The following is a 24,176-nucleotide window of genomic DNA, read 5'->3' on the forward strand; positions in this document are numbered from 1 at the left end:
CTGCAGGCTGTCCAAGGGCCTTTCTGAGAGTTTTCTGGTGAGGCTGAGGGGCTGTGTGAGAGCCCAGGGTGTCTGGAGCCAGTGCTTGTGTGAGGCTGCTGCAGCTCAGCAATTACCCAACTGCTGCCCTCTGCTCCAAAATGCTCACTGCTCACTCTGTAATGGATCTTCAGCTGCACCACAATTGGGCATTGGGGGCAATATTAAAATCTGCAGGGCAGCATGGTGGGGGTTCCCTCCACTCCGCTCGTGTGAGGAATTAAATGAAGATTCATCCTTTCTGCCAATGTCTTAATAATTATCTTCAACTTAACATAGCTGTCCAATTCATTCTTTTTCAGTGAAAAAGAAAAGAAATTGGCATAAGCATGATACCGGCCAGACAACGGAGGTCAAGCCTGTACAGAATGGGAGCCAAGTGTTTATCAAAGAGCTCCGAAGTCGGACATTTCCCAGGTGGGTTTTGGTGCAGACAGGGTGCAGGGCAGTGCTGGGGTCCTGTGAGGCTGGCAGTGTCTGTGCTGGAAGCATTGCAGAGTGTTGGTGATTAAGTCAGCGCTGTTTGACTGCAAATGTCCCAGGTTATTCCCTTTTTCATGTTTGTGCAGCTGTATTCAGATCTCCTCTCAGTTGGGCCCAGTACCTGTGGATTTCCACAGATGCTGGGATTTGGGGAGGCAAGGATCATGGAATCAGAGAATGGTTTGGGTGGGAAGGGGCTTGAAGTCCATCCAGTCCCACCCCTGCCATGGGCAGGGACACCTCCCACTGTCCCAGGCTGCTCCAGCCCCAGTGTCCAGCCTGGCCTTGGGTACTGCCAGGGATCCAGGGGCAGCCACAGCTGCTCTGGGCACCCTGTGCCAGGGCCTCACCCCCTCACAGGGAACAATTCCTTCCAAATGTGCAATCTAAAAAAACTCTTCTCCCTTGTCCTATCACTATCTGCCTCTGGAGAAATTCACTCTTGCTATTTTTTATAAACCCCCTTTAGGCACTGCAAGTGGCTCTAAGATCTCCTCAGAGTCTTCTCTTCTCCAGGCTCAACCAGAGTGTGTTTGGCCCCTAGAACATCCACTTGCATAAGAAACTAACTTACTGCATAGAATTCTCCAGTTCTCAAAATTCCAATGTCTTTGCTGAAGTCTGTCCCCATCTTGGACAGAATGATGACATGCTCAGCTGCTGGGTGACAAAGGCTCTCTCAGTGGGGTAATGAATGGTGCTAATTGTTAGGTGACATGTTCCACATGTTATCAGGCTGCTCTACAGCCATTTACGAGAGTCATAATTTTCTTTTTGGTTCTTTAATGTAGGCTGTAGCCAAATAAATCCTTAATTATTAATAACTAATTATTTTAGAAGAATCCTTGGAGAGTGGCAAAGTAAACACAGAACTTTTTCCTTTTTATGGAGAATTTAATTTCACATTTAATTTAAGATACTAGTCTCAGACTGCTTAAAGAAAAAACTGAAAATAATTCTGGGAAGTGTTTTGCAGCTTTTACAGGTGTGTTTTGCTGAGCTCAGGATCCAGTATTTTTACTTGCCTTGCTATTTCCGTTGGGGCCTGCAAGGTTTTTTTATCTTTGCTGTTGGGTTTGTTTCGGTTTTTTTTTTTTTTTTTTTGTAATTTGACAGGTTGTACAGCTCATTTTTAATAAGATTTATGGCCCAGGCAGACTGATTTCAGTGACCTCAGGTGGCCTCTGAGACTGCAGTCACACATACAGTATCTCTGAGTCACTTCAAAATTGTTATAAATAATACAGGCCCCTATTTTTTCTCTTTGTTACTCATTAATGTGCATAAGAAAATCCTGCTGCCAAATGAATCTCGTGAGACAGGAGGGTCTGTAGCACAAAGAAATGCCTGCAAGAGCTGGGGCTTGAGCACAAAGTCTCTTGGAGGAATTTTCTCCTCCAAAGCAATTGATGGGATGTGCAGATGTGACAGACCAGCCCCAGCACTCAGCACCCAGAGGTGCTGGAGTAGACAGTGCTCAGACCAGGAACATCACTGGTGACTCCCAGCACGAGGCAGGGAATGAGCACAACCAGTGTTCACAACCCCAGTGGGTGCTTGGGAGGGTCTCAGGTCAAGAGGAACACTGAAGAGAGCATTCCCTTCATGTCATTCTGTTCTAAAATGTTTAATACCAAAGTAGTGCTGGAGTAGCAAGACCAGCAGTGATAATTAAATTGATTATTCCCTGTGAGGGTGGGCAGGCCCTGGCACAGGGTGCCCAGAGCAGCTGTGGCTGCCCCTGGATCCCTGGCAATGTCCAAGACCAGGTTGGAAGGGACTTGGAGCAGCCTGGAACAGTGGAAATTGTCCCTGCCAATTCAAAATGATCTGCAGCATATTTCTTGAGCACATTATTCAGCTACTTTAAAATGATTTGCAAAGCATTTCTAGGGCCATTTATTTGAGATTGGGTAATGTTTTTAATCTCACCTTCTTTAGAGTGAAACATTTAACGTTAATTCCTTTAACACTGATCACTGGTAGCTACCCTACAGCTGGGGAAAATGGTCTTTTGCTATAAGCTGTTACTTTAGGACTTACCAGTAGCTGGAGCATGAGGCTTGAGTGATTGATGTTGCATGATTTTATTGTGCCCTTCATGCTTTTCAGTGAATGAGGTTTTGGCTTATGTACCTAATTTCCCTGTAATTCCTTTTCCACAGTGTCTGCCTTTCAGCAGTGAAATGCAGAACATTCCAAACTCAGCGTGGAGTCCCCTCATCTCTGAATCTGTGTTTGCTTTTGCAGTGCTGAAGACATAGTGGTGAAAGTTCCAGGCAGCCAGCTGACAGCAGAGTATTTGGAAGAGAAGGGCTTTGCAGAGCCCATCCTGGTCCCCAAGAAGGATGGGCTGGGCCTGGCTGTGCCTGCACCCACCTTCTATGTCAGTGATGTCGAGAACTATGTCGGTGGGTACCTGGCACTGCACTGCCTGGAGCTCAGCTGCTTTATAGAAATAATTATTTGTATGGAAAACTGTAAAATGTATTGTAAAATGTTGTCTGTGCTGTGTGCTGTGCTGGTCCCAGTGTTTGCTATGTAGTGGGAGATTGTAGTTAGCACTTAAGTCACTCTTGTTTTGTGTGCAGCTTGGCAGTGAGGCAGAGCCAGCCTGCTCTGCTCTCCACAGCTCTGCACAAGCAGTAACAGCCAAAGTGGGATTGAGGGATGGTTTTCCCAGGGACATGACTACAAAAGCACCATTTGATGGGTATTTATGTATATGAAGGTTCTTCATGCATATGTGTCTGTGTGGGTACATACATAAGCATAAGCATACTTAAGCAACAGGGAGGATCCAAGGACCAGAAAATCTGAAGACTGAGATATTTCTGGACATGTTAACTCAGCCCCAAGCATAGAAAAGGGGGCAAGGCAGACTGTCCATCAACCTATCCTCTCCACTGAATTCATGTGCAGGGCCAGAGCGGAGTGTTGATGTCACTGATGTCACCAAGCAGAAAGATTGCAAGATGAAGCTCAAGGAATTCGTGGATTACTACTACAGCACAAACAGGAAAAGGGTCTTAAATGTCACAAACCTGGAGTTCTCTGACACCAGGTAAGGGTTCAACTTGCAGCACAGTAATTACTACAGATTAATTTTGATTAATAATTTGTATTTAATTTATTATTTTGTATATAACATATTTCTATATAATAACATAGCTGTATACTCTGCTATACTACCCTATTTTTAATTATATTAATAATACTTATATAGAATTATATATATTTTAATATATATTAATATTTAATATATTATATTATATTTAATATATATTATATATATTATATATATTATATATATATATTATATATATTATATATATATTATAATTATATTTAATATATATTAATATATATATTTTAATATATATTAATATTTTATATATATATTAATAATACTTATATAGAATTATATATAATTTTAAATCACTGAGTCCCACATTGTGTCTGGGGTACGTGGCTGGGTTCAGCCTTTGCCTTCCCCAGTGCTTTTCTTCCTTAGGGAAAGTTGTTTAGCAGCTTCTGGCTGCTCTGACTTTAGGTGGAGGGTAACCTGTCACTGGGTGTCACTAGGTGTCCTTTGAGAAGAATAACGTTGGAATTTTGTTGTAATTAGCACATATTCTAGTTCTGGTTTCAGTGCTTTTGCCAGGTAACCTGTGATCTGTCTGACCACAGCTCAGGGTCAGATTGATGCTGACTTCCCAGTGTGTGATGGTGCACATCAGAGGGATCAGATATTGGGAAGGAATTATTTCCTGTGAGGCTGGGCAGGGCTGGCACAGGGTGCCCAGAGCAGCTGTGGCTGCCCCTGGATCCCTGGCAGTGCCCAAGGCCAGGCTGGACACTGGGGCTTGGAGCAGCCTGGGACAGTGGGAGGTGTTCCTGCCCAGGACTAGATGGGGATGAGCTGATCTTAAGGTCCCTTCCAGCCCAAACCACTTTGTGATTGCTTGATCAGCTGATGCCAATGCTGAGGGCACTGCTGGTGCTCTTTGCAGCTGTGCTGCTATAACTGAGCACTGCTTTCCTTCCAGCACTGGGCAGGGGCATCTCTGAGATACTGAAGACCAAAAGCTGCACAGGTTATTTTCACAGGCCCTGTATCCTTTGGGGTAGCTGATGCTTCCAGAAGGGAAGCACCAAGAAAAGGAAAAGACCCTTTTACACACAAACACTATGCAGATGATAATGAGTGTCAGCAGAAAAACAAAGAATGGTTCTTTTGGGGAGCATTCTGCTTCAGCACGAAGGCTGGTGAATAATGGCAAGCTAATTCTTCCCAGGCATTTCCCTGGTCCCTGTGGCTGGAATTTAGTGTTCAACCCCCCTTGCTGCAGAGGGCAGCTCTGCTAACTGCAGGTTTGAGACCACTGGGATCCTCAGCAGAGATTTTTTCAGCTTTTTGCCATTATCCCCAAATAATGGGATGTCTTTTTTCCTGAGGAACTGCTGGAGCTGTCGTTCATACTCTGCTAATCGAGACATTAATAGCAAATATTTTATTTCTTAGCACAGACAGTGACAGTTTAATTGAATGCACAGCTCCATCTTCCCTGCCATGGAGATGGAGTTATTGTCATCAGGGCTTGACACTGAGCACAAATTACATGTGGGAGCATTTAATATTGGTTTGAAGTGCAGATACTCTTACTGATGTGGTATTTTATAGTGTCTAGCAGTGAATCTTCACCTCCTGCACTATCAGCCCAAATTTTGGATAATTTGAATCTACAACTTAGCACATTTTAGGATGAAACACTTAATATCTGGTTGTCATGCCACTGCATTGTCTTAGCTGTGATTATAGTGTATGTTACGTATTTGACAAAAACATGGTATATGAATGATATAAATAAATAAATAGGAACATAAATTCAGTGTGAGTGAAGATAATAAATTTAGATACATATCCAGTAAGAGTATGTTCTTAATGTACATAAATAGATTAATTAATATAAATACAGAAATATATATCTTATCTTTAAAATATATTCACATTATCAACTAAAATTAGACTTTTTCTTTCTTCTGAGCTTTTTGTATAACAGCCAATCTAAATAAGATTGCTGATTTTCAGCATCAGATGAAGACTTATTTATCCACAAGCATTGATGTTACTATTATTTGGATTATTAATATAAAGCTTGACTTGCTAATTTTTACAGTTTACCAGGGGATTTCTGTCCAAGTGCTCACATTTCACTTTCTGTTCTGGAGGGGGCTGGGAAAGTGGCTGTGATCACAGGAGTGTGGTACCTGAGCCTGCGTAGCAGGGGTGGAAAACAGCACATAGTTGATCATGGATGATACTGCTGAAAGAAGGCAAAGGATTATTGTTAAGTCATCACACTTAAAAAACCTTAAATCTCTGTCTGCAAACAGTTTTCCATAATTTTCTGAATGGAGAGCAGTTCCACTGTCACAAGAGGAGCTGCCCCAATTTGCCATGCAAGTATTTGTCACGCTCACTTCACCAGGGTTGTGGTGCTCTGTTTTAAAAGCTGCCTGTCTGTTCTCCACTCTCTCTGTAAGGATGTCCAGCTTTGTAGAGCCTCCTGATATTGTTAAGAAGCTGTCCTGGGTGGAAAATTATTGGCCTGACGATGCTCTGCTGGCTAAACCCAAAGTGACCAAGTACTGCTTGATCTGCGTGAAGGACAGCTACACTGACTTCCACATAGACTCTGGGGGGGCTTCTGCCTGGTACCATGTGCTGAAGGTGAGGGAGCCTGGTTTTCAGGTGCAGCTAGTAACAAACTCAGTTTTATACACAAAGCCATCATAGAATTCTCTCAAAAATTCTGCTCTCAGGTTTTTTTCTCATTGTCCTGTTTCATCTGAGCCTTAACTACTCTCAGTGCACTCCCAGAGGTGCCAGGGTTTCCTGAGTGAGGAAGCACTTGGAGCTTCATAGAAGTTCTCTGTGTATTTTCTCTCTATTAGGATTTTAATAGTAGTTTAGTGCCTTCTGCACATACATCACCCTAGGCCTTAAAGACACCACGTTCTGTTTTTGCAGTCTGGTGGAGCCTGGCATTGTAAACCTTTGGTACCATCACTTCCACAAATCTGAGCAGATGTGGTCAGCTGTGATTTAATTATTTCAGCTCTTCTCTACAAAGCTGACTAATTAATTTTATTTAAATGCTGCCAAAATACACATTGCATCTGTGTTTAGATAAATATTTGGGGGGGGAGGGGGGTGGGTGGGGAGCACACGTGCCAGTGCAGTGTTGTTTGATTTGGCTGCTCATTGCTAATTTTATATTTCTAATTCAGGGAGAAAAGATCTTTTATCTCATCAAACCAGCCTCTGCAAATATTTCTCTCTATGAACGCTGGCAGTCAGCAGCAAATCACAGTGAGATGTTTTTTGCAGACCAAGTAGATAAATGTTACAAATGCACCGTTAAACAAGGCCAGACACTCTTCATCCCATCAGGTGAGCAGCTGGGGGAGGAGGGCTGTCCTCATCCTGTAGAGCAGCACATCCAAAATGCCAGAGGGGTGGGATTTAACAACTTTCTCTGAAAAGTATAGTCTAATTCTCTGTAGAGGTTTTATTTCATGTGCTTACAAACAAAACAAATCAGAACTTTTACTGTTTTCTATTAATATTTTAGCAGCCTTTTAAAAGTTAGGCTAGTAGGGAGAGTGCTTCTGTATCCACCATGTCATTGCTGCTTTCTGACATCTAACAGACAATTTAGAATTGAATGAATTTGCATTCTGACCATGACACTCCCAAATCCTCGTTACAGACATTAATCCCCTGTGATACCCAGGAACTACAGGTGAATGTGTGAGCAGATTCTCTCACCCAATGTTTACACACTTGAATTTTTCCTTTGGTGTAAGAAGTGGAAAGTAGGTGTTTCTCATGACCATCTGTGGAGCAGATGGTGGAACAAACACAGAGTGATTTCTAGAGAGTCACTAACTTGAGTAGATTTTTGTATGAAAATACATGTTTGGAAAACACCTGATTCTGACACTGTGATAAAGCACATGCCAGGGGCTGTGTCTGGTCTTTGTGCAGACAGGAAAGCAGCTGCCATTATGTAGCAAAACAAAGAAAGGATCAGTGTTCAAAGTGTGTGTGGTTCTGGGGCTGAGCTGAGTGGGTACCTGTGAGCAAGGTGCTCAGTGAAGTGCAGACATCATTTGGGATTGAAGTCTGTGCTAATGGCCTTTGAGTTCTTGTCTTGAGAGCTCTTCTCTCTCTTTTAGGTTGGATTTATGCAACTCTAACACCAGTAGACTGCCTGGCCTTTGCAGGACATTTTCTACACAGTCTAAATATGGAAATGCAGATGAGGTAATCTGTCTTACAATCTAAACTTATGTAGAGGCTCATTTTAAAATAAATCAGTAATAACGAATCACTGACAGTAATGGTGATGTAGCTCTTGGGCAGTTTTGGCTGGTGCACCCTCCTTTGCCCCCTCTGACTGTGTTCCCTGGTGCTGAGTTATCCTGAGCTGTCCTCACACCTTTGACAATGCAGTTGTGGCCACATTCTGAAGGCAGAACTGTTCCACACTGCCTGGAGTTTTACCCTGGCACCTGCCCCTCACTGCTGGATTAGCCTGCACCTGCTCAGCTGGGCTCTTTGCCCAGTGTGAGACAATACAAGCAGTTCTTTACTGATTCTGGACAAATAATGCAATAAAACCATCATACATCTGTATGTCAGTATTTTACCAGTGCTGTCATGCTTTGCTTTTGGCCTGAGACCAGCCTGTGTGGCTGCAGGACAAAGAGGGGGCCCACTGCAAAGTGACCCTGGCACTTCCATGACCCATGTGGGCTGTGCCATGCTCAGGTTCCTGTGGCTTTGTCTTGCAGGGCATATGAAGTGGAAAGGCGTTTGAAAATCGTCAGTCTGACTCAGTTTCCCAACTTTGAAACGGCCTGTTGGTATATGGGGAAGCATCTACTAGAGAAATTCAAAGGTAAAACTGCATTTCTTTGCCCACCCTGATAGCTCAGCTTTGGCATCTGAGGACAGTCACCCTGAATTTCAGTAGCCATAACTGACAGGTGGGAAGGCTCAGCTGGATTTGGGACACAGTGAAAACGCTGCTTGTTACCATCAGGTTGTAGTAGGGATTCATTTGTGGGAGCCAACTCTCAAAGAGTTAACTTCATCTTCCCTGGTTGCAATTTTCAAATTAAATGCTTGCTGTAAACAACTGTAGCTGTCAGTGGCTGAATGACACTGTTTTTTTTTTTTTTTTTTTTTTTCTCTGCTTAGGTTTGCATAAAGCTGGACAGCAACCTCCTGCTCATCTCCTTCAAGGAGCAAAGATTCTCAATGGTGCTTTCAGGTCATGGACTAAAAAACAGGTAGGAGAAGCAGCTTGGGTTAATATTATTTATTTGTCAGTTGCTGGAGCAGAGAGGAAATTCTGGAACAAATAATATCTCAGTTGCAAAACATCCAATTCTAAGATGCCAAAGAGAAGGAATTGAGAGAACTGGGGGTGAGCAAAGTGATGTTGCAGTTGTGAAAATGAAATAATATCTGAAAAAAGATAGTTGACTTTGTTGTTCTCTCAGGACAGCTTGTTATCATAACACCCAGAACAGGGGAAGTTTGGTTGTTTTTTTTTTCCTTATTTGAATGTCTAATGCAGTCAAGATTAATTTAAATACATAGGAAAAAATATGGACAAATCACTTTAAGAGAGTTTTAAAAAATTATTTTTGAAGACAACATGCACGGAAACAGCCGTTTGGCTTTTTGTGTTTTAGGCTTTAGCAGAGCATGAAGATGAACTGCCAGAAAACTTCAAACCAGCACAACTTATCAAGGACCTTGCCAAAGAAATAAGATTAAGTGAGGTTTGTCCTGTTTTTATAATATTTACTGTACTGGGGGTCCAGGATATAAAGTACATGGAGGTACCAACCATTGAATGTGGTGCCAAATCCTGCTGCTGGAGATGGGTGACAGCAAAAGGTGGCCACAGCTGGCTCAGCTCCTTCAGGAAGACATTGTGCTGTGTTCCATCCTGTTCCTAACCACATCCAGATACCTCAAAACTGCAGCTATCTTGTTCTTTGATCCTCTTTGATGTAGTATTTAAGTTTTCTGATTGTCAGAATTGCAAGTTAAGCAGAAAATAATTTCTTTTTAATTAGTTAGTGTTAATTTTAATTGGGCAGCTATTTTACTGCTAATTTTTCCCAAGGGCATGAAATGTGATTCTGCTATATTTATCACATCAGAATTTAATGGAAAGGGTTTTTGCTCGAGCTGATCAGCATTTTAAGCAGCAGGCAGTTCATTTTATCCATCCTGTGTGGACAGGCCATTTAAGAATCCCACATGATGGTACAATCCAGTGAGGGCTACATTCCTACCAAGCCTCTGGAGTTACTGCAGGCCAGGATTGAGGAATGTGGGGTGGGGATTGGTGAGCAGAGCCTTGGTGGGATCTCCATTCCTTGGTCAGCCGGACCTGTGCTGCAGATCCCCCTCCACCACACCCTTGGGCATCTCTGGGGTTTGTTTCCTCATCTAACAGGGGGTGCAGGTGATTATCCAAAATGGGACAGGTGTGTCTGAACACCTTGTGCTTTTTGCCAAACCACAGAATGCTTCAAAAGCCAGCAAAGCAGACGTGAGTGCCACCCCTACAGCTGAGGAGATCTGTCCTGTGGAGAAGGAGGAGGCTCCATCACCTGCCCAGGTCACCTCTCTGCCCCCACCTGTAGAAAAGCTCCCCAAAAAAAAGACTCCCAAAACTGTGAAAACCCCCAAACAACTCAAGCCATCCAAACCCCCGAAGCCTCCCAAGCCCCCCAAACCTCCCAAAACACCGAAAGTGAAGGGAGAAGGCAAAAAGAAAGGAAAGAAGGCGAAGGAGAGCCCCCCACCAGCCATCCCCAACCTCGACCTGCTGGAGGCACACACGAAGGAGGCTCTGACCAAGATCGAGACGCCAAAGAAGGGCAAGGTGGGTCGTGTTTGATTTTATCTCAGAGAGATAAAATCACTCCCTAAGTCTCACATAAAAAATAGTGTGTGCAGCACACTGTGAAACCCTGGCTCTGCAGAAGCAGAGAAGTTTGTAACTGCTGGCTCACTGCCCTTCTCTTGCCCAGCTGGTGGGTTTGCTTGGACTGTTTGTTGGTTATTTGTTGATGTGGAGCCTCCCAGAAACCCACTGATCTCCAAAGGTGTCAATGACAAAAGAACTTGTTCCTAAAGTATCTCATTTGCTTGAGATGTTACTCTAGAATGAGTGACTGAAAACAGAACAATGGTTTTCCACTTTTGCCCACATAGGACAAGCTTCTTTTTGACACTCTTTAATTCTGATGCCCTTTTATTCAGCATGAATTTTGCTACTGATTTCGGTGGGGGCCAGGATCTATCAAGGTACTGACAGAGGAATGGTTGTACACTGTGAAGAAATATCCTTAAATCTTTCCTATACTGTTTCTGAAGTTCTAACAGTTTCTGTGCAGTTTGTGAAACCTCTAGTGGGGTGACAGACAGGGAGAGGAGAAGTGTATCAAGGAGAAGTGCAGCAGCTGTTCTGCACACTCTGAAGGAGCAGTATTTGATTGAACCTCAATTTGGGGTTCAAAAACAAAAATTAGGGGTTTTCAAAAATATATAATGCTGTTTCCTAGATAAACCCTGTGTTTGTGACGTGCCAACACTCCATCCTCATTCAGAGGACTTTTTCCTGCCTTTTTCCCAGGCTGCAAAGAATGTTTTAAGTGTTCCAAATAAGGAATCTGCGAGCAAGCAGAATGAGGTGGAGAAATTTGAAGTTCGAGAACAAAATAAAAGCAAAACAGAAGCCAAATGGAAATATAAGGTAATGTCTCCTGTTAAATTCTGCCACATGATGATAAGCTAAGGGTAGGGAATTGTTTGTGGCTCTGCCTAAGTGGAAAGAATGAGGCACCGATAGTCAGTTCCCAAAGAAAAGAAAAATAAGCAGGAAATAATTAATGAATCCCTTATAAAGGAAGAGAGGGTGGAGGGATTCCCCACAAGCATGTGCTGAATTGTCCATTTGTCCATAGTGACACCAGACTGTTAGCAGGGAGATGGTTCAGTGCTGATCCCTTTTGTGACCCTTGCTCTGACACAGTTCTACTAGTTTAAGTCTGAAATCAATGACTAAGGAGAGATCAAGAACTAATCAATAACTAACTAATAGCTAATAATCAATAATTAATTTCAATGGCATAAGATGAGAGTAAATGACATCTGAATTATGCCCTATGGATTAAAAGATTGCCTTTCTTGAGGGCTAATGCAGGGTGGGTGAAATTCACTCATGGAATAGAACATTTTGTCTACAGGGAAAATTTAATAGGGTTTTTAATAAGGGACAATTTAACAGGCTTAGATTCTGAGGGTACCTGGGAAGCTGAAACATAAATGACTAATTTAAGAGATTTATTTATTTTGTTTTGTCTTTTGCCTTTCAGAACAGTAAACCTGATTCACTTCTAAAAATGGAAGAGGAACACAAATCAGAAAAGACACCTTTACCAGGAAATAAAGACAACAAATTCACATTCTCTTTCTCTAATAAGAAGTTGCTTGGGTAAGTAAAAATATGACAACACATAACAACTAAAAAAGGAAATTGAAAGGTCATTATTTATATTTCTTATACAAGAGGATGAAAATCTGCCTTTCTGGTGAATGTAGAAAATACCCTATCATTAAAACTTCTTCTAGTTCTCTAGTTATTGTCCCATTTTGAGATATAAATCGTAGGTTCAGAAATGTGTTAGTAAAATTATTCTAGTTGCTTTGGCACTCCTGAAAGAATTCGATTTGACTGAGATTTCTGCATAGAGATACTCGTTGTCTGTCAAGTCACAAGCTGTTTTCTACTCAGAGTGTTGTTACTGATTTGTAATTTTTTTTTTTTTTTTCAGTTCAAAGGGAGTCAAAACTCATCTGAATACCAGTGTGTTTGGGTCACTACAGAATTTTAAAGAGGACAAATCCAAACCTGTACGGGATGAATATGAATATGTGTCAGATGATGGTGAACTAAAAATTGATGAGTTTCCAATCAGAAGAAAGAAAAACACTGCAAAAAGAGAACTGTCCTGTAAGGATATTTCCTGGTTTGTCTTTATTAGCTCAACAAGGTCTTAGGTAGTGATTGTCCAAAACAATCAATATAATCTTTGAAATTTTTGTGATTTATAATGAAGAAATCCATGTCTTACCTGTCAGTCAAATGTGAGTGGAACAGGAGGGCTAATTTTTGAAGGGAAAAACCCCACGACTTTTTGTTTCTTTTTATTTATTCAGTTTTATCAGATAAGAAGGAAGCCCTGCAGCACACTCCTGTTAAGAAGCCGAAGGTGGAGTCGGTACCATACAAGGTATGAGCTTATTGTACCTTCACTCCTACAACATGAGGCTCTCTAAAGTCCTTTCCAACCCAAACCATTCTGTGATTCTCTTCCTGTGATGTAGCAACTCAAGTGTTTGTTTTGTGCCACTTGGCAGACCCTCTCTGCCCATTATGGACTGAGATTTAGAACACTCCTGAGCCAGCTGAGCCCAGCCCAGCCCCTGCAGTGTCTGTGAGCCTGGATGGAGTTCACCTGCAGGATGGGACAGCCCACATGGGAGTTTGCTCTGTGTCTCAAGCTCAATGCTGGAAATCAAATGACATTAAAATCAAACATTTTGCCCAACTGTGGTTAATACAAATTCATATTATAATACCAGAATAAATCAGAAAAAGCAAAACAGTTTGTTAAGACATAACCAAAGATGACCAAAGTGTTTGACCTTCAGTACCAAGGAGTTCTTTTCACCCTGGTTTGTGTCTGGGACATTCAGGAGGAAGTGCAGATCTCTGTTTGAGTCAGTACCTGAGGTCTGGGGCCAGGGGTGTCTGCCTGTGCAGGAGCCCAAGGAGGGAATCCCTGGAGACAACAGATTGGCACTCCAAGCAGTAAGGGCTGGTGCTGTACCAGCCTGAAAGCAGGGCAGGAAGAGGGGAAGAACTTTTCTTATGCACCAGACTACAGTGCCTAGAAAGCTGAGCCCCAGAGAGAGGGCCAAATGTAGCAGCTCCCTTTCAGAGCCTCACATGTTCCTACATATCTGTCCCATTCTTCTGCCTGATCCTCCCAGTCTGCTGCTGTGCAGATGGAAACACCCATTAAAGGGAATCAATCCCATGAACAGGATCAGACCTCCAAGATTTGGAAGGGGAAAGAAAAACCTACCATACCTACAGGCTACAAGGAAATGGATTTTTACTGTGTACTTGTTTTTGTGTGGTTGTTTGTTTGGTTAGTTGGTTTTGGTTTTGTTTTCTGTTTAAAGAAAGCAAATTCCAAAGGCTAGACCCATGTATTTGGAGGTGCAGCAGGCTGCAGAAATCACTGTGCTATTCTTGGGGAACCAGCTCGGTGAGTTTCCACCCTTTTTAGCCCTTACCTTGTTTTTGCAGAGCGAGGACTCATCAGATGAAGATTTACTTCACATTGACACAGAGGCAAAGCCAGGACGCAATTCCAAAGTAAAGAAAGAGAGTGGAAGTTCAGCAGGAATTCTTGATCTTTTGCAGGCAAGCAAAGAAGTTGGGGGTTTAGAGTATAACACCAACAGGTATGCACCAGGGGATGCTTTTCCCTCTTACCCGTGAACAAAATTGCTCTTTTGTGATTGTGTGTGAGAATGAATTTTGTAGCTTGGTAACTGCTTTTTCTCATATAAGCAAACTCCTCCTTTATCTTGTGATCTGGAGGGAGACAGAGCAAATATCTTGGTAGTATAATTTGAACAAAAAAGGATTTCATATCTGCAGATGCTGAAGATCAGTTTTAGCAGTAATGCTGTCATAGATTAATAATTCAAAAGAAGGAGAGAGTTCAGTGACTGCAGCTTGAGAGTGGGAATTATGGTTTTTAATGTAGAGAGATTGCAGTAAAGTAATCTAAATGGCCAGCATTTCTCTCATAAGGCATTCTAAGGTGCCACAAATACCAGGTGTTTGAAAGAAAAATATAGGAAACTGTCTGCCCTCCTTGCCTCCCATCTCTGGTTATCATTCTTCTTCCCACCAAAATATGAGGCTTGGGAAAAAAAGAAACTCTTTGGTGAGTACTTCTGTACCTGAAATAGAAATGTCTGCCTGGTGTTAGTGGTGTCTTATGTGGAATGTGGAAGCTGATGCTGGATGTTTTGGGCTATATCCAGTAAGGTACAGCACCAGATCCTGCAGTCATTCAAACAGTGAGTGGTGGACAAATAATCCCATTAACACTTGTCTGCTTGACTATCCCTGTGAATTCCTTGCCCATTCTGCATTATGGTCCATGATGGGATGAGTGTTTATGTTGATTTTTCAGTTACATTTTGGCAGCTGGTTAGACACATCAAAAAGTAGTTAGGTGTGTCTGATGCTCTAATAAAGTTGCTAGGCTAATAAAACTCCCATGCTGGAAGTTTGGTATGAAAAAAGAAAATTTATCAACTCCTATAAGAACTTAAAGAAACCTTCCTTGGCCCTGTGTACACTGCTGGCCATTCTGGGGATAACACAGCTCACTGTGTGCTTTGAAATGGCCCTTGACAATTGTCTGCCTTGCTCAGGGTGTGTTTTGCTGTCTGCAAGGGGTTAAACCAGAATAGAGCAGGGCTCAGGCCTTTGCTTTCCCCCCTCAGCCTGAGTGCTGTACCCAGGGAGTTTGAAGGCTCTGTGGTTTCTGAAATCAAAGTCCCACACACAGTCCCATCACCAGTCTCGGCTGAGTTACTGCTCTGTGTGTGGTGGCTCGCTGGGAATGTGTCTTACCAGTGCTGGCTCTGGGATAAACACTGCATTTTGGCAGTGTGTGCTGCATCTTGATTGGAAAAAGCCCCTGGTAAATGTAATTACTGTGTTTCATTTCATAATTACACTGGGCTTTTTAAATGGTCATAATGTGCTTTTTGAAAAGAAAGCGGAAGAAACACGATATGCAAACATGCTGTGTCACAGCATGAGGCCACTGTGGTCATGTCTGTCTCAGGAGCAATTCCCATCTTTCTCTTCTTGCAGGGCAGATGAAGGGTAGGGAATGTGTGTATTTATAGATCTGTAAGTGTACATTGTGTGTGCTGTGGAACAGCCCTGTGTCACTGTGGGATCTCCTCCCACAGACCACTGCCTGTTCCCAGCAAGTCAAGGCTTTTTGTGATAGTGACCTTATCTGAATCATGGCAAACCTTATTCTGTAAAATGCTGGGCTGTCACTAGCAGCTGGCCACCCCAGAGGCCCTGATGACATTACCTAGAGTGCTCTAGAGAACTGAAGCTCAACTATGTGTGTCAGCAAGGCAGGGGAAGGGAAGGACAGAGCTCCTGCAGAAAGGCTGCTGTGAGTGTGGGAATAGCCTGAAACGGAATATGGAAATAGCTTGGAGGGCTGGTCATCACCTGGGCTTGAAAGAAGTGACTTGTGTCCAGGTCTGACTCAAAAATGAAAAAAAACTACTGCATTTGTACTTGAAATTGTTGGAGTTCTTTACTTTATACAACTGTGACTTCTGCTGTGATTACTGCTCAATCAGTAATACTCTGCTGAAATATTATAAATTCAGTTTCTAAATACGAGGATGCCGGTAGGAGACTCAGTAACTGCTGATGGCAGGAAGGAGATGATCTGCCTAGAGAGGGTGAACCCTTGGAGAGAAATGGTAGTGGTGAAGTTGGTGGTGCAAAGCAAGGCAGGGTGCTGGGATCATTCCTGTGCCCAGCTCACCGAGGAGGCAAAACTTGAGTCCATCAGGGCTCATTCCTGCTCTTTTAAAATGTTTTTTCTAAGCCAGAATTGTACTCACTGTTGGTTTACTTCCATAAATGTGGTTTTTTAAAAAATCATTGCTGAAGCTACAGAAAGGGGATATGGCTCTTCCAGAGCTTCAAAATTGCTTGCTGAATCTTCTTGAATTTTTTTGGCTTAGAAAGCTGAAATACTCCTGATGGAAGCACACCAGGCACATGCCCTAATGAGAAACACTCTGCCCCGTGTGCAGCTCTGAGACATTTCCCCCTTCTCAGGTTGGTGTTTGACTCTCAGAACCACTGGTTTTGATCATATCCCACCATTTATTTGTTGAACTTTGTGTTGCTTAAGGCAGTTCCTCTCTGATTTGCCCATTTAGTGGTCAGTATTTGATGGTCTGTTTGCAGTGTTTTGGGAGTCCGGTGTTTGGAAAAACAGTTCAGGGAAAAAGGCTGGAAGAAAATAAGATAATTCCTTGTAGATGATGCAAAATATTTCTTTGCCAGGGAGAAGGCTGAGGAGAAGGCATGATATTGGAGGGATTTAAATGTCTCTTTCCTAAATAACTTTTTTGATGTTCTTCTTTTTGTTGAGTTGTGAACTAACACTAGTCTTTACTCATTTTCATGATTATGACTAAATGCTGTTAGCTCCCAGAAAATTCCTTTATGTTCTTGTACATTATTCAGAGCCCAGATTAGGCTCAAGTAGGAGAAAGTGACATGGTGCTGTTAATTCTCTCCTGTATTTATGGCTTCTATTGCACAACAAGTGTACAAGAGTAACAAATATTGCCACAGCAAGAGTTTTTTGCATTTCACTACTTGCCCAAACTCCAGACTTCTGGAAATACTAGGTAATGTGTTCTGCCAATCTCACTCTGGAGTGGTGACAGCCCATGATGTGAACTGGGACCAAAAACTTCCAGGCAGTTTTGAGCAGAGCCCCCCAGACATCTCCCTCCACTGCTGATGCATAAGCTCTTCTTTTACAGGAGCTGGTAGTATAGATTATAAAAAATACTATTAAAATGTGATGATGAGGAAGAGGAGGGTGATTTGGTATTACAGAAAAATAGCATTATTAAAGATAGATAGATAGATAGATAGATAGATAGATAGATAGATAGATAGATAGATAGACAGACAGACAGATGTTTAAAGATTTTGATGAGGATGATGATGATAGTTGGTATAGAGACACTGCTCTGTCAGGAATTCTGCTGTGGGCTTTGGGAAGTTCCTTGAGCTGTGCCCAAAGCACTGACAGCCCCAGGGACCTGCCCACATCTCCCTGGCTCCTGGGCCATCACCCCCACATCTGAGGTGCTCTCTGTGGTACTCCATAAAATTCCCCACTGGCCCTGGTGGTATGAGGCTACTCAGAGGAATCAGGGGGTCTCTCCTAGCACAAGTGTCGTGGCAGGAGCGAGCTGGCTGCCAGGGGTTGGTGTTTCTGCAATCACTGAGTGCTCTGGCCTCTCTCCCTGTGTCCACAGCCAGCCACCTGCCTCCCCCAGCACACAGGAAGCCATCCAGGGCATGCTCTCCATGGCAAACCTCCAGGCCTCAGAGTCCTGCCTGCAGACACCGTGGGGCACCAATCAGGCGAAGAACAACTCCTTCTCCACACAAAACTCAAAAAAACCTGGCAGTGCTGGCAACAAAAATGCTGGGAAGCGGCTGCTGAAGAAAAGCACAAAGAACAGCATTGACATTGAGGACTACGATGAGGACCAGGACCACTTGGATGCCTGTTTTAAGGACTCAGATTATGGTAAGTAGGAGGGAAGCAGAGTGAAGGTGCATGAACACACGTGTGCCTGTTGGCAAATGTCCCTTTGCTCGTGGGTGCTTCCACCTGCTCCTGATCCCCTGGGATCGGCTGGGTATGGAACAGGGATCTGCACACCAAAGGAAGCAAAGACATGTGACAGCAGAGTGACTGCAGAGCCCAGGGTCACTCTGACATTCAGGGCAGGCTGGGTTTGAGGCTGGCACAATGAGAAGCTCTCAAGAAACACGGAGAGCTCCTGAAACTGCAGCAGTCAACCCAGAAACAGGGGCTGTCCTAGAAATGTGGGTCAGGTACTGCTACTTGTGACAGAAATGTCTTTGTCTGCACAGTAGCAATTAAACCACCAGCTGAGAGGAGTGGAAGTTGAATTTGGGCATGGAAAAGGGATCCAATGCTATTTTGAGTTTTGGCAGAGAAGGCAAGCATCTGCAGCAGAAATGGGCACAAAGCCAGTTTGCACCAATTACATCAGTTCTACCATAATTATCGTGGAATCACAGAGTGGTTTGGGTTGGAAGGGACCTTCAATGACCATCTAGTTTCACCCTCTGCCATGGGCAGGGACATTTTCCACTAGACCAGGATGCTCCAAGCCCTGTCCAGCCTGGCCTTGGACACTTGCAGAGGCGCAGTAGCCACAGCTTCTCTGGGCAACCAAGTTGTACTCAATCATTCTTTTGGCTCCCTTGCAGCTGAGGATATTTTGTGATTATGATGGAATATAGAGAGCCAGTCACAGTTTAATGACAGCAGCTCCCAAGAGTAATGTGTGGATGAGAGCAAAGTCCCCTGAGCATCCCAGATGTGACAGAAGTGCTCAATGGCACTTCTGGGGATGATTCAGGTGTGGTGCCTGGACCACACCACTACACCTGGACAGAGGAAAGGTAGAACTGTTTCCTAAACTGAAACTCTTGCCTTTGTTTCCTACTGTAGTTTACCCTTCTCTTGAATCAGATGAAGATAATCCAGTATTCAAATCCCGATCAAAGAAAAGGAAAAGTTCAGATGATGCTCCTTACAGTCCGACGGGTAAGTCCATGTGGTCTGTGATGCCCAGATTTGGGCTAAGGTATGCAAATCTCTAAAACTCAGCCATTTTTCAAGGAGTGTGGAAACTCTAACACACAATTAGTGATTTCTTCAGCACAAGAAGGATTAACCCTTTCCAGGGCAGTGGGAGGTGATCCAGGCGCTGGGATTCCTGCCAAGCAGTTTTAGCCATCCTCCTGCAATCAGCTGGCAGGAGAAATTAATTCCTTGGTTGGTTTATTTTTCCTCATGCTCTTAGTGATAGATCACTTGGTTGCCACCTTAGCAGTGGTGTAACAGTGAATCGATCCCTGGACAGCTGGCTTGCTGTGGATTTCAGGTGTTGACAGGGAATAGTGAGAAAGCAGGCATAATTTCCTCCAGGTTCAGCTGAAGCTCAGGATCTGGAAGGGTTTGGTCTGCCCTGGGTTTGTTGGAGCTCACCAGGGGCAGTGACAGGCGAGAGGGCCCCTTGACCCCTTTGACCCCTGTGGCCCATGAGCATGGCACCCTCTGTGTGTGCTGCGTGTGACAGACAGCCCATGTGTGGTCTCATCAGCTTGTGGCCCTGCATGTCCTCTCCCAGCTCCAGAAGAGCATTGTCCCTTTGGAAATGACACTCATAATCCAGGATGTGGATCCAAACCTGCGTGGCTTTGGCTTCAAGTGGCTGTGGAGCTGCTCAGCTGTGACTTCTCTATCAGCAGCTTCTGCCCCTGCCACCATGTCCGGAGGCTGTTGTGCCTTCGCTCACACCTGGGGAAGGGAAGGGCAGAGGCTGTCCCCATCTCTCCTGGCTGGGCAGGGCAGAGCCCGCTGCCCTGTGATGGCTGTGCTGCCCCCACGGGCACACTGCTGCCCCTCACCTGCCTCTGATCTCCTTGCAGCACGCGTGGGCCCCTCGGTGCCCCGGCAGGACAGGCCAGTGCGAGAAGGCACCAGGGTCGCCTCCATCGAAACAGGACTCGCTGCTGCCGCTGCCAAGCTGTCACAGCAGGTGAGAGGTGCCTGGGGAGGAGCAGCTGTCAGGAAAGGAGAGCCCTGTCCCCAGCAGCAGAGGGGTGCCTGAGCCCAGTGCTGTGCCAGCCCTGCGTAGTGCTTGGTCCTGCCAGTGACACAAGGATCTGCAGCCTCAGGGAAATAAATGGGATTCAAGCCCAGTGGTGTCACAACACACCTGAGCACGCCACAGGGCAGCAAGGGATGGAGAAAAGCACAGGGAAGGATGAGGGAGTGAGAGTGACTACTGGGGGAGAACAGGAAAAGGCTGCCCCAAAGGAGTGTATTTGATGTGTGCTTGAGAGCCTGACTGGTGCAATTGCTTGTCTGTGCAGATTGGCTGCTGGGAAGTGTCAGGATTTGCTTCCAAAGGTTTGGTGAACTGTGAACAAAGAGTCAGTTTAGGAAAGGAACTGGGGCAGTTTGGATGTTTGGTATATGTCTGGTCTCTGAAAGGGGTCAGAGAAGCCCCATAAAGGTGACATGGTGAGATGCTGTGGTGACAAGGCCTGCTGGAGTGAGGTTGTTGAGGCACCTCAGCAAGCTGGTGGAGATGCAGGTTGTGGTGGCCTTGGGCTTCTGCGATGTGGACTTTTGAGCAGAAGAGTTTTAAGGATGGTGGCAGGGTTTCAAGAAGAAGGAACTGAAAGTAGACGAGGGACACAGGACAGTAGCAGACCTCTGCCATCCCAGTGTGCATGTGCAGGTGCAGTTACAGGTCAGAGATGATATATGTGTCCTAGCAGGAAGCAGAGACTGGATCAGTGGGATGTTTAATATCCTTCGTGCTGTTGTGCAAGGGTGTGAAGATCCCTGAAGATAGGAGGTGCCAGTTTTTGTGGAAGATGGCAAGATTTGCCCATGCTGACCACGCTGCTGTGCCAGGGCAGTGGCCCCGGCTGGCTCCCGCTCGCCAGTGGTAAGGAACGAGGAGACCCCGCGCAGAGCGAGGATGTAGAGGCACGAGAGGCAAACGTGTGTGTGCAGCTGGGAGCCAGACGTGTCGGAGCAGCCCCCGAGCGCTTGTCCGTGGCCAACTCCTGGGGTGTCGTTGTATCAGGACCCTAAGCAACACCGCTGGCCCTTGCCCTAGCTAAAGGTCTTCTGGGGATTAATCTGAGCTTCATCTTTGTCATTTTAAAGGAGGAACAAAAAGGCAAGAAGAAAAAAAATACCAAAAAGAAGCTTTCAGCTCCCAACGCAGGCCAAGTGGCTCAGGAAGGCAGCTCCCCCGAGCCGAAGCTGGAGTCACAGGCCAGCAGCCTCACGGACCACGAGTACACCGCAGGAGCCAGCACCTTTGGGGTTGCCCAGCCTAACAGGGGATCGCAGCCGATGGCACCTGGTGTTTTCCTCACACAGAGGAGACCCTCCTCATCCTCGCAGAACAATGCCTCCGCCAAAGGTACCAGGAAACGCCTGGCTTGTGGTGCAGGAGTGGGGAAGGGTGAAGGGCCATGGAACCTGAGCCCTCCTCAGGGCCCCCGCTGCCGTATGCGGTGTGGGTATGCACAGGAGCAGGTGTATGGATACAGTCAGAGCTGGTCAGGGATAGGGCCCATGGCTTTGACTGTCCTGGCACTGGGGGGCCAAATAGGTGCTTTTTGCTGGGCTGTTGGTCACAGGGTGTGAGGTATCCCATGGCAGGAGCACTGCCCAGCATGGCCCCGGCTCAGGAGGAGCACCTGCAGGGTCACATCCTAGGCAGCCTGTATGGACATAGGGAGCCTTGGCCAGGGGAGGATGCATCCATGAAGGCTGTTCTGCCCAGGGCTGGGGCAGGCACTGCGCTGCTGGTGGTGACTGTACATCAGCTCTGTGCTGACTGTAGCTGAGGACACGTGTCCCAGGACACATAGAGCAGGGCACACTGCAGATCTCTCTGGATGGTTGCTGCAAGGGTACAGAGGAATATCAAACCTTGGGAGTAACACCGCTACAACCAAAGGCAGGAGAAAGGAAGAGGTTGCTTGCTGTTTGCCATAGGGAAAGAGTGAGAAAGCTGAGGCTCTCCCAGAGTCAGGGCTGGGACCTCCTGCTCTCCACTTGAACTTGGCTCAAGAAGTGTAACTGAGGCAGATGTGTGGGACAGGCGCTGTGTAGCACGGAAGTTGTGTGTGATCCCACTGGGAAAGGCCCCAGTGACAAGTGAGGCAATGTGGCAGATATTTCCTGAATTCCATGTATTCAAGTGGAGCAGAGTAGAGGTAGTGCCCTGCAGCTTGGATGGCCATAGGGCAGGATGTGTGTTGCCTGTGGGCTGGGATCCTGCCAGGAGCTGGTGGTACCTGTGGCTCTCCACAGAGCTGGAGTGGAAAGAATGTATTTGCCTGGAATTGTGCTTTTGTGGTGAAATGGAGGGGAACAGGTGCAAGGCAGAGAGGTGCCCAGGAGCCTGGAGCTGTGGGGCATGTATGTGTGTGTGTGTGTGTGTGTGTGTGTGTGTGCAGCCTCTCCCTTAGGAGCAGGATGGCAGTGGTGGAGCTGGGTTTGACTCAGCCTCTTGTGGACAAACAGGGGACCATCAGCATTGAGCCAGGGCAGGTGAGGGCACAGGGCAGCAGGGCTGGCACTGCAGGGACAGGAGGGTGCCCAGGAGAGTTGTGGGGACAGAGGGTGCTCAGTAGAGCTGTGGGGACAGGAGGGTGCCCAGGAGAGCCGTGCCTCCCTGGAGCAGGTGTGGATGTGTTCATGGGAATGGGTGTGCACCGTGCCCTTGGTTCAGCAGGGCTGACTCTCCAGGGGCTGTGCTCCCAGCCAAGTCCTGTCCTAAGGCCAGCAACTCCATTCCTGAGGGGTGCTGGTGGGTGTCCTCAAAGGTGCTGGGCAGAGCTGGTGGCAGGGCCGTGGAGGCAGCTGGAGGGTCTGTGTCTGTGGAGTGGTATGGGGTGGGCATGGGTCCTCACCCCAACCCTGCTCTCCTTCCAGGGAAGCGTACGAAGAAGGGGATGGCCACGGCCAAGCAGCGGCTCGGCAAGATCCTGAAGATCCACCGGAACGGGAAGCTGCTGCTCTAGTGGCCCCGGGCACACTGCCACCCAGTTCTGGGCCACCACCACCATAATCCTTTAACTTTCAGCGGTCAGACTGTACAGAATCCTGGTATAAATATTTTTTAATATAGATGTCCTTTCTCAGAATGCTGAGAGCGACTAGCCGCAAAAAGTTAATACTAATCTTGGCCACCGAGGAGCGCATCGGGCGCCCCCGCTCCGGCCCTGGGCCCCTCTCCCTAGTGCCGCCGGGGCAGCGGGAGCCACGGGGCCACGGCGGGAGGGGAGCACAGGACTCGGGGCGGCGGGTGGGCTCCTCGGGCAGCGCCGCTGCCCTGGGCCCCTTTTCCTAGAATGTAGCTTGTACATAGCTTTTGGAATAACCACCGCCGGGTTTTTATACGGGGAGGGTCTCTCCGGGCGCTGCCCACCGGTACCAGCTCTTTGCGTAACTTCTTGTACGAGGAGGGAGACAGTTATTTTACTAGCACCTTGTGGAGTGTTTCTGTGTTTTGTGACAATGTAATTTATTAATGTTTGTAGCTTTTTATATTTGTACATTTCTTATGGGCTTTGTTTATATACACACATTACCGGGGCGCGGCACCTGAGGGGAACCAGAGCCACCTGCCGCCGTGTGCCAGGGCCACCAGGGCCACTGCTGGGGCCACCAGCGTGCCCGGGCGTCGCGCCTGCTTTTTTTATTATGAATATGATTATTATTATTAGTATTATTATTTTTTCGCGACATGTACATTTCTAACAAAGTTTATCGTGGCTATCTATCTATGACGGTGTTTTATTTACCGATTCATATCAAATGCTCTTGTATCGACTTCACAAAATCTTAAGTAAACCTAGAGCAAAGTTTAAAAAAAGAAAAAAAGAAAAGAAAAAAAAAAAGAAAGCAAAGTAAAACTATTTCAGGTTTTGTACACAATTGCCTGGGCCTGGCCTTTTTGTGGGGTCAGCAAAGGAGGGGTGGGGAGGCAGCCGGGGGTCCCTGAGGGTGGGTGAAGGAGCCAGCAAGGACCT

General features: G+C 45.7%; 1 protein-coding gene across 2 annotated transcripts in view; it reads left to right on the forward strand.

Moving 5' to 3' along the window:
• The window catches only part of PHF2 (PHD finger protein 2), a 53,168-nt gene extending 29,242 nt beyond the window's left edge, over positions 1-23,926 (forward strand). Inside the window, exons 3-22 of one of the 2 annotated variants that reach the window (XM_079316713.1) lie at positions 342-456; positions 2,773-2,933; positions 3,445-3,586; positions 6,070-6,256; positions 6,817-6,979; positions 7,768-7,855; positions 8,386-8,492; positions 8,795-8,886; positions 9,295-9,384; positions 10,140-10,502; positions 11,256-11,375; positions 11,998-12,116; positions 12,457-12,635; positions 12,842-12,915; positions 14,001-14,158; positions 17,819-18,096; positions 19,054-19,149; positions 20,037-20,146; positions 21,292-21,553; positions 23,077-23,926. In XM_079316713.1, the coding sequence (XP_079172839.1) occupies positions 342-456; positions 2,773-2,933; positions 3,445-3,586; positions 6,070-6,256; positions 6,817-6,979; positions 7,768-7,855; positions 8,386-8,492; positions 8,795-8,886; positions 9,295-9,384; positions 10,140-10,502; positions 11,256-11,375; positions 11,998-12,116; positions 12,457-12,635; positions 12,842-12,915; positions 14,001-14,158; positions 17,819-18,096; positions 19,054-19,149; positions 20,037-20,146; positions 21,292-21,553; positions 23,077-23,165 (2,993 nt within the window). In that variant the 3' untranslated portion in view covers positions 23,166-23,926. The remainder of the gene's footprint in view (positions 1-341; positions 457-2,772; positions 2,934-3,444; positions 3,587-6,069; positions 6,257-6,816; positions 6,980-7,767; positions 7,856-8,385; positions 8,493-8,794; positions 8,887-9,294; positions 9,385-10,139; positions 10,503-11,255; positions 11,376-11,997; positions 12,117-12,456; positions 12,636-12,841; positions 12,916-14,000; positions 14,159-17,818; positions 18,097-19,053; positions 19,150-20,036; positions 20,147-21,291; positions 21,554-23,076) is intronic. The other variant, XM_079316714.1, reaches the window with a different exon arrangement.
• Positions 23,927-24,176: the final 250 nt, after the last annotated feature.

The sequence above is a fragment of the Erithacus rubecula genome (assembly GCF_903797595.1).
Source record: "Erithacus rubecula genome assembly, chromosome: 13".
NCBI classification, from domain to species: domain Eukaryota; kingdom Metazoa; phylum Chordata; class Aves; order Passeriformes; family Muscicapidae; genus Erithacus; species Erithacus rubecula.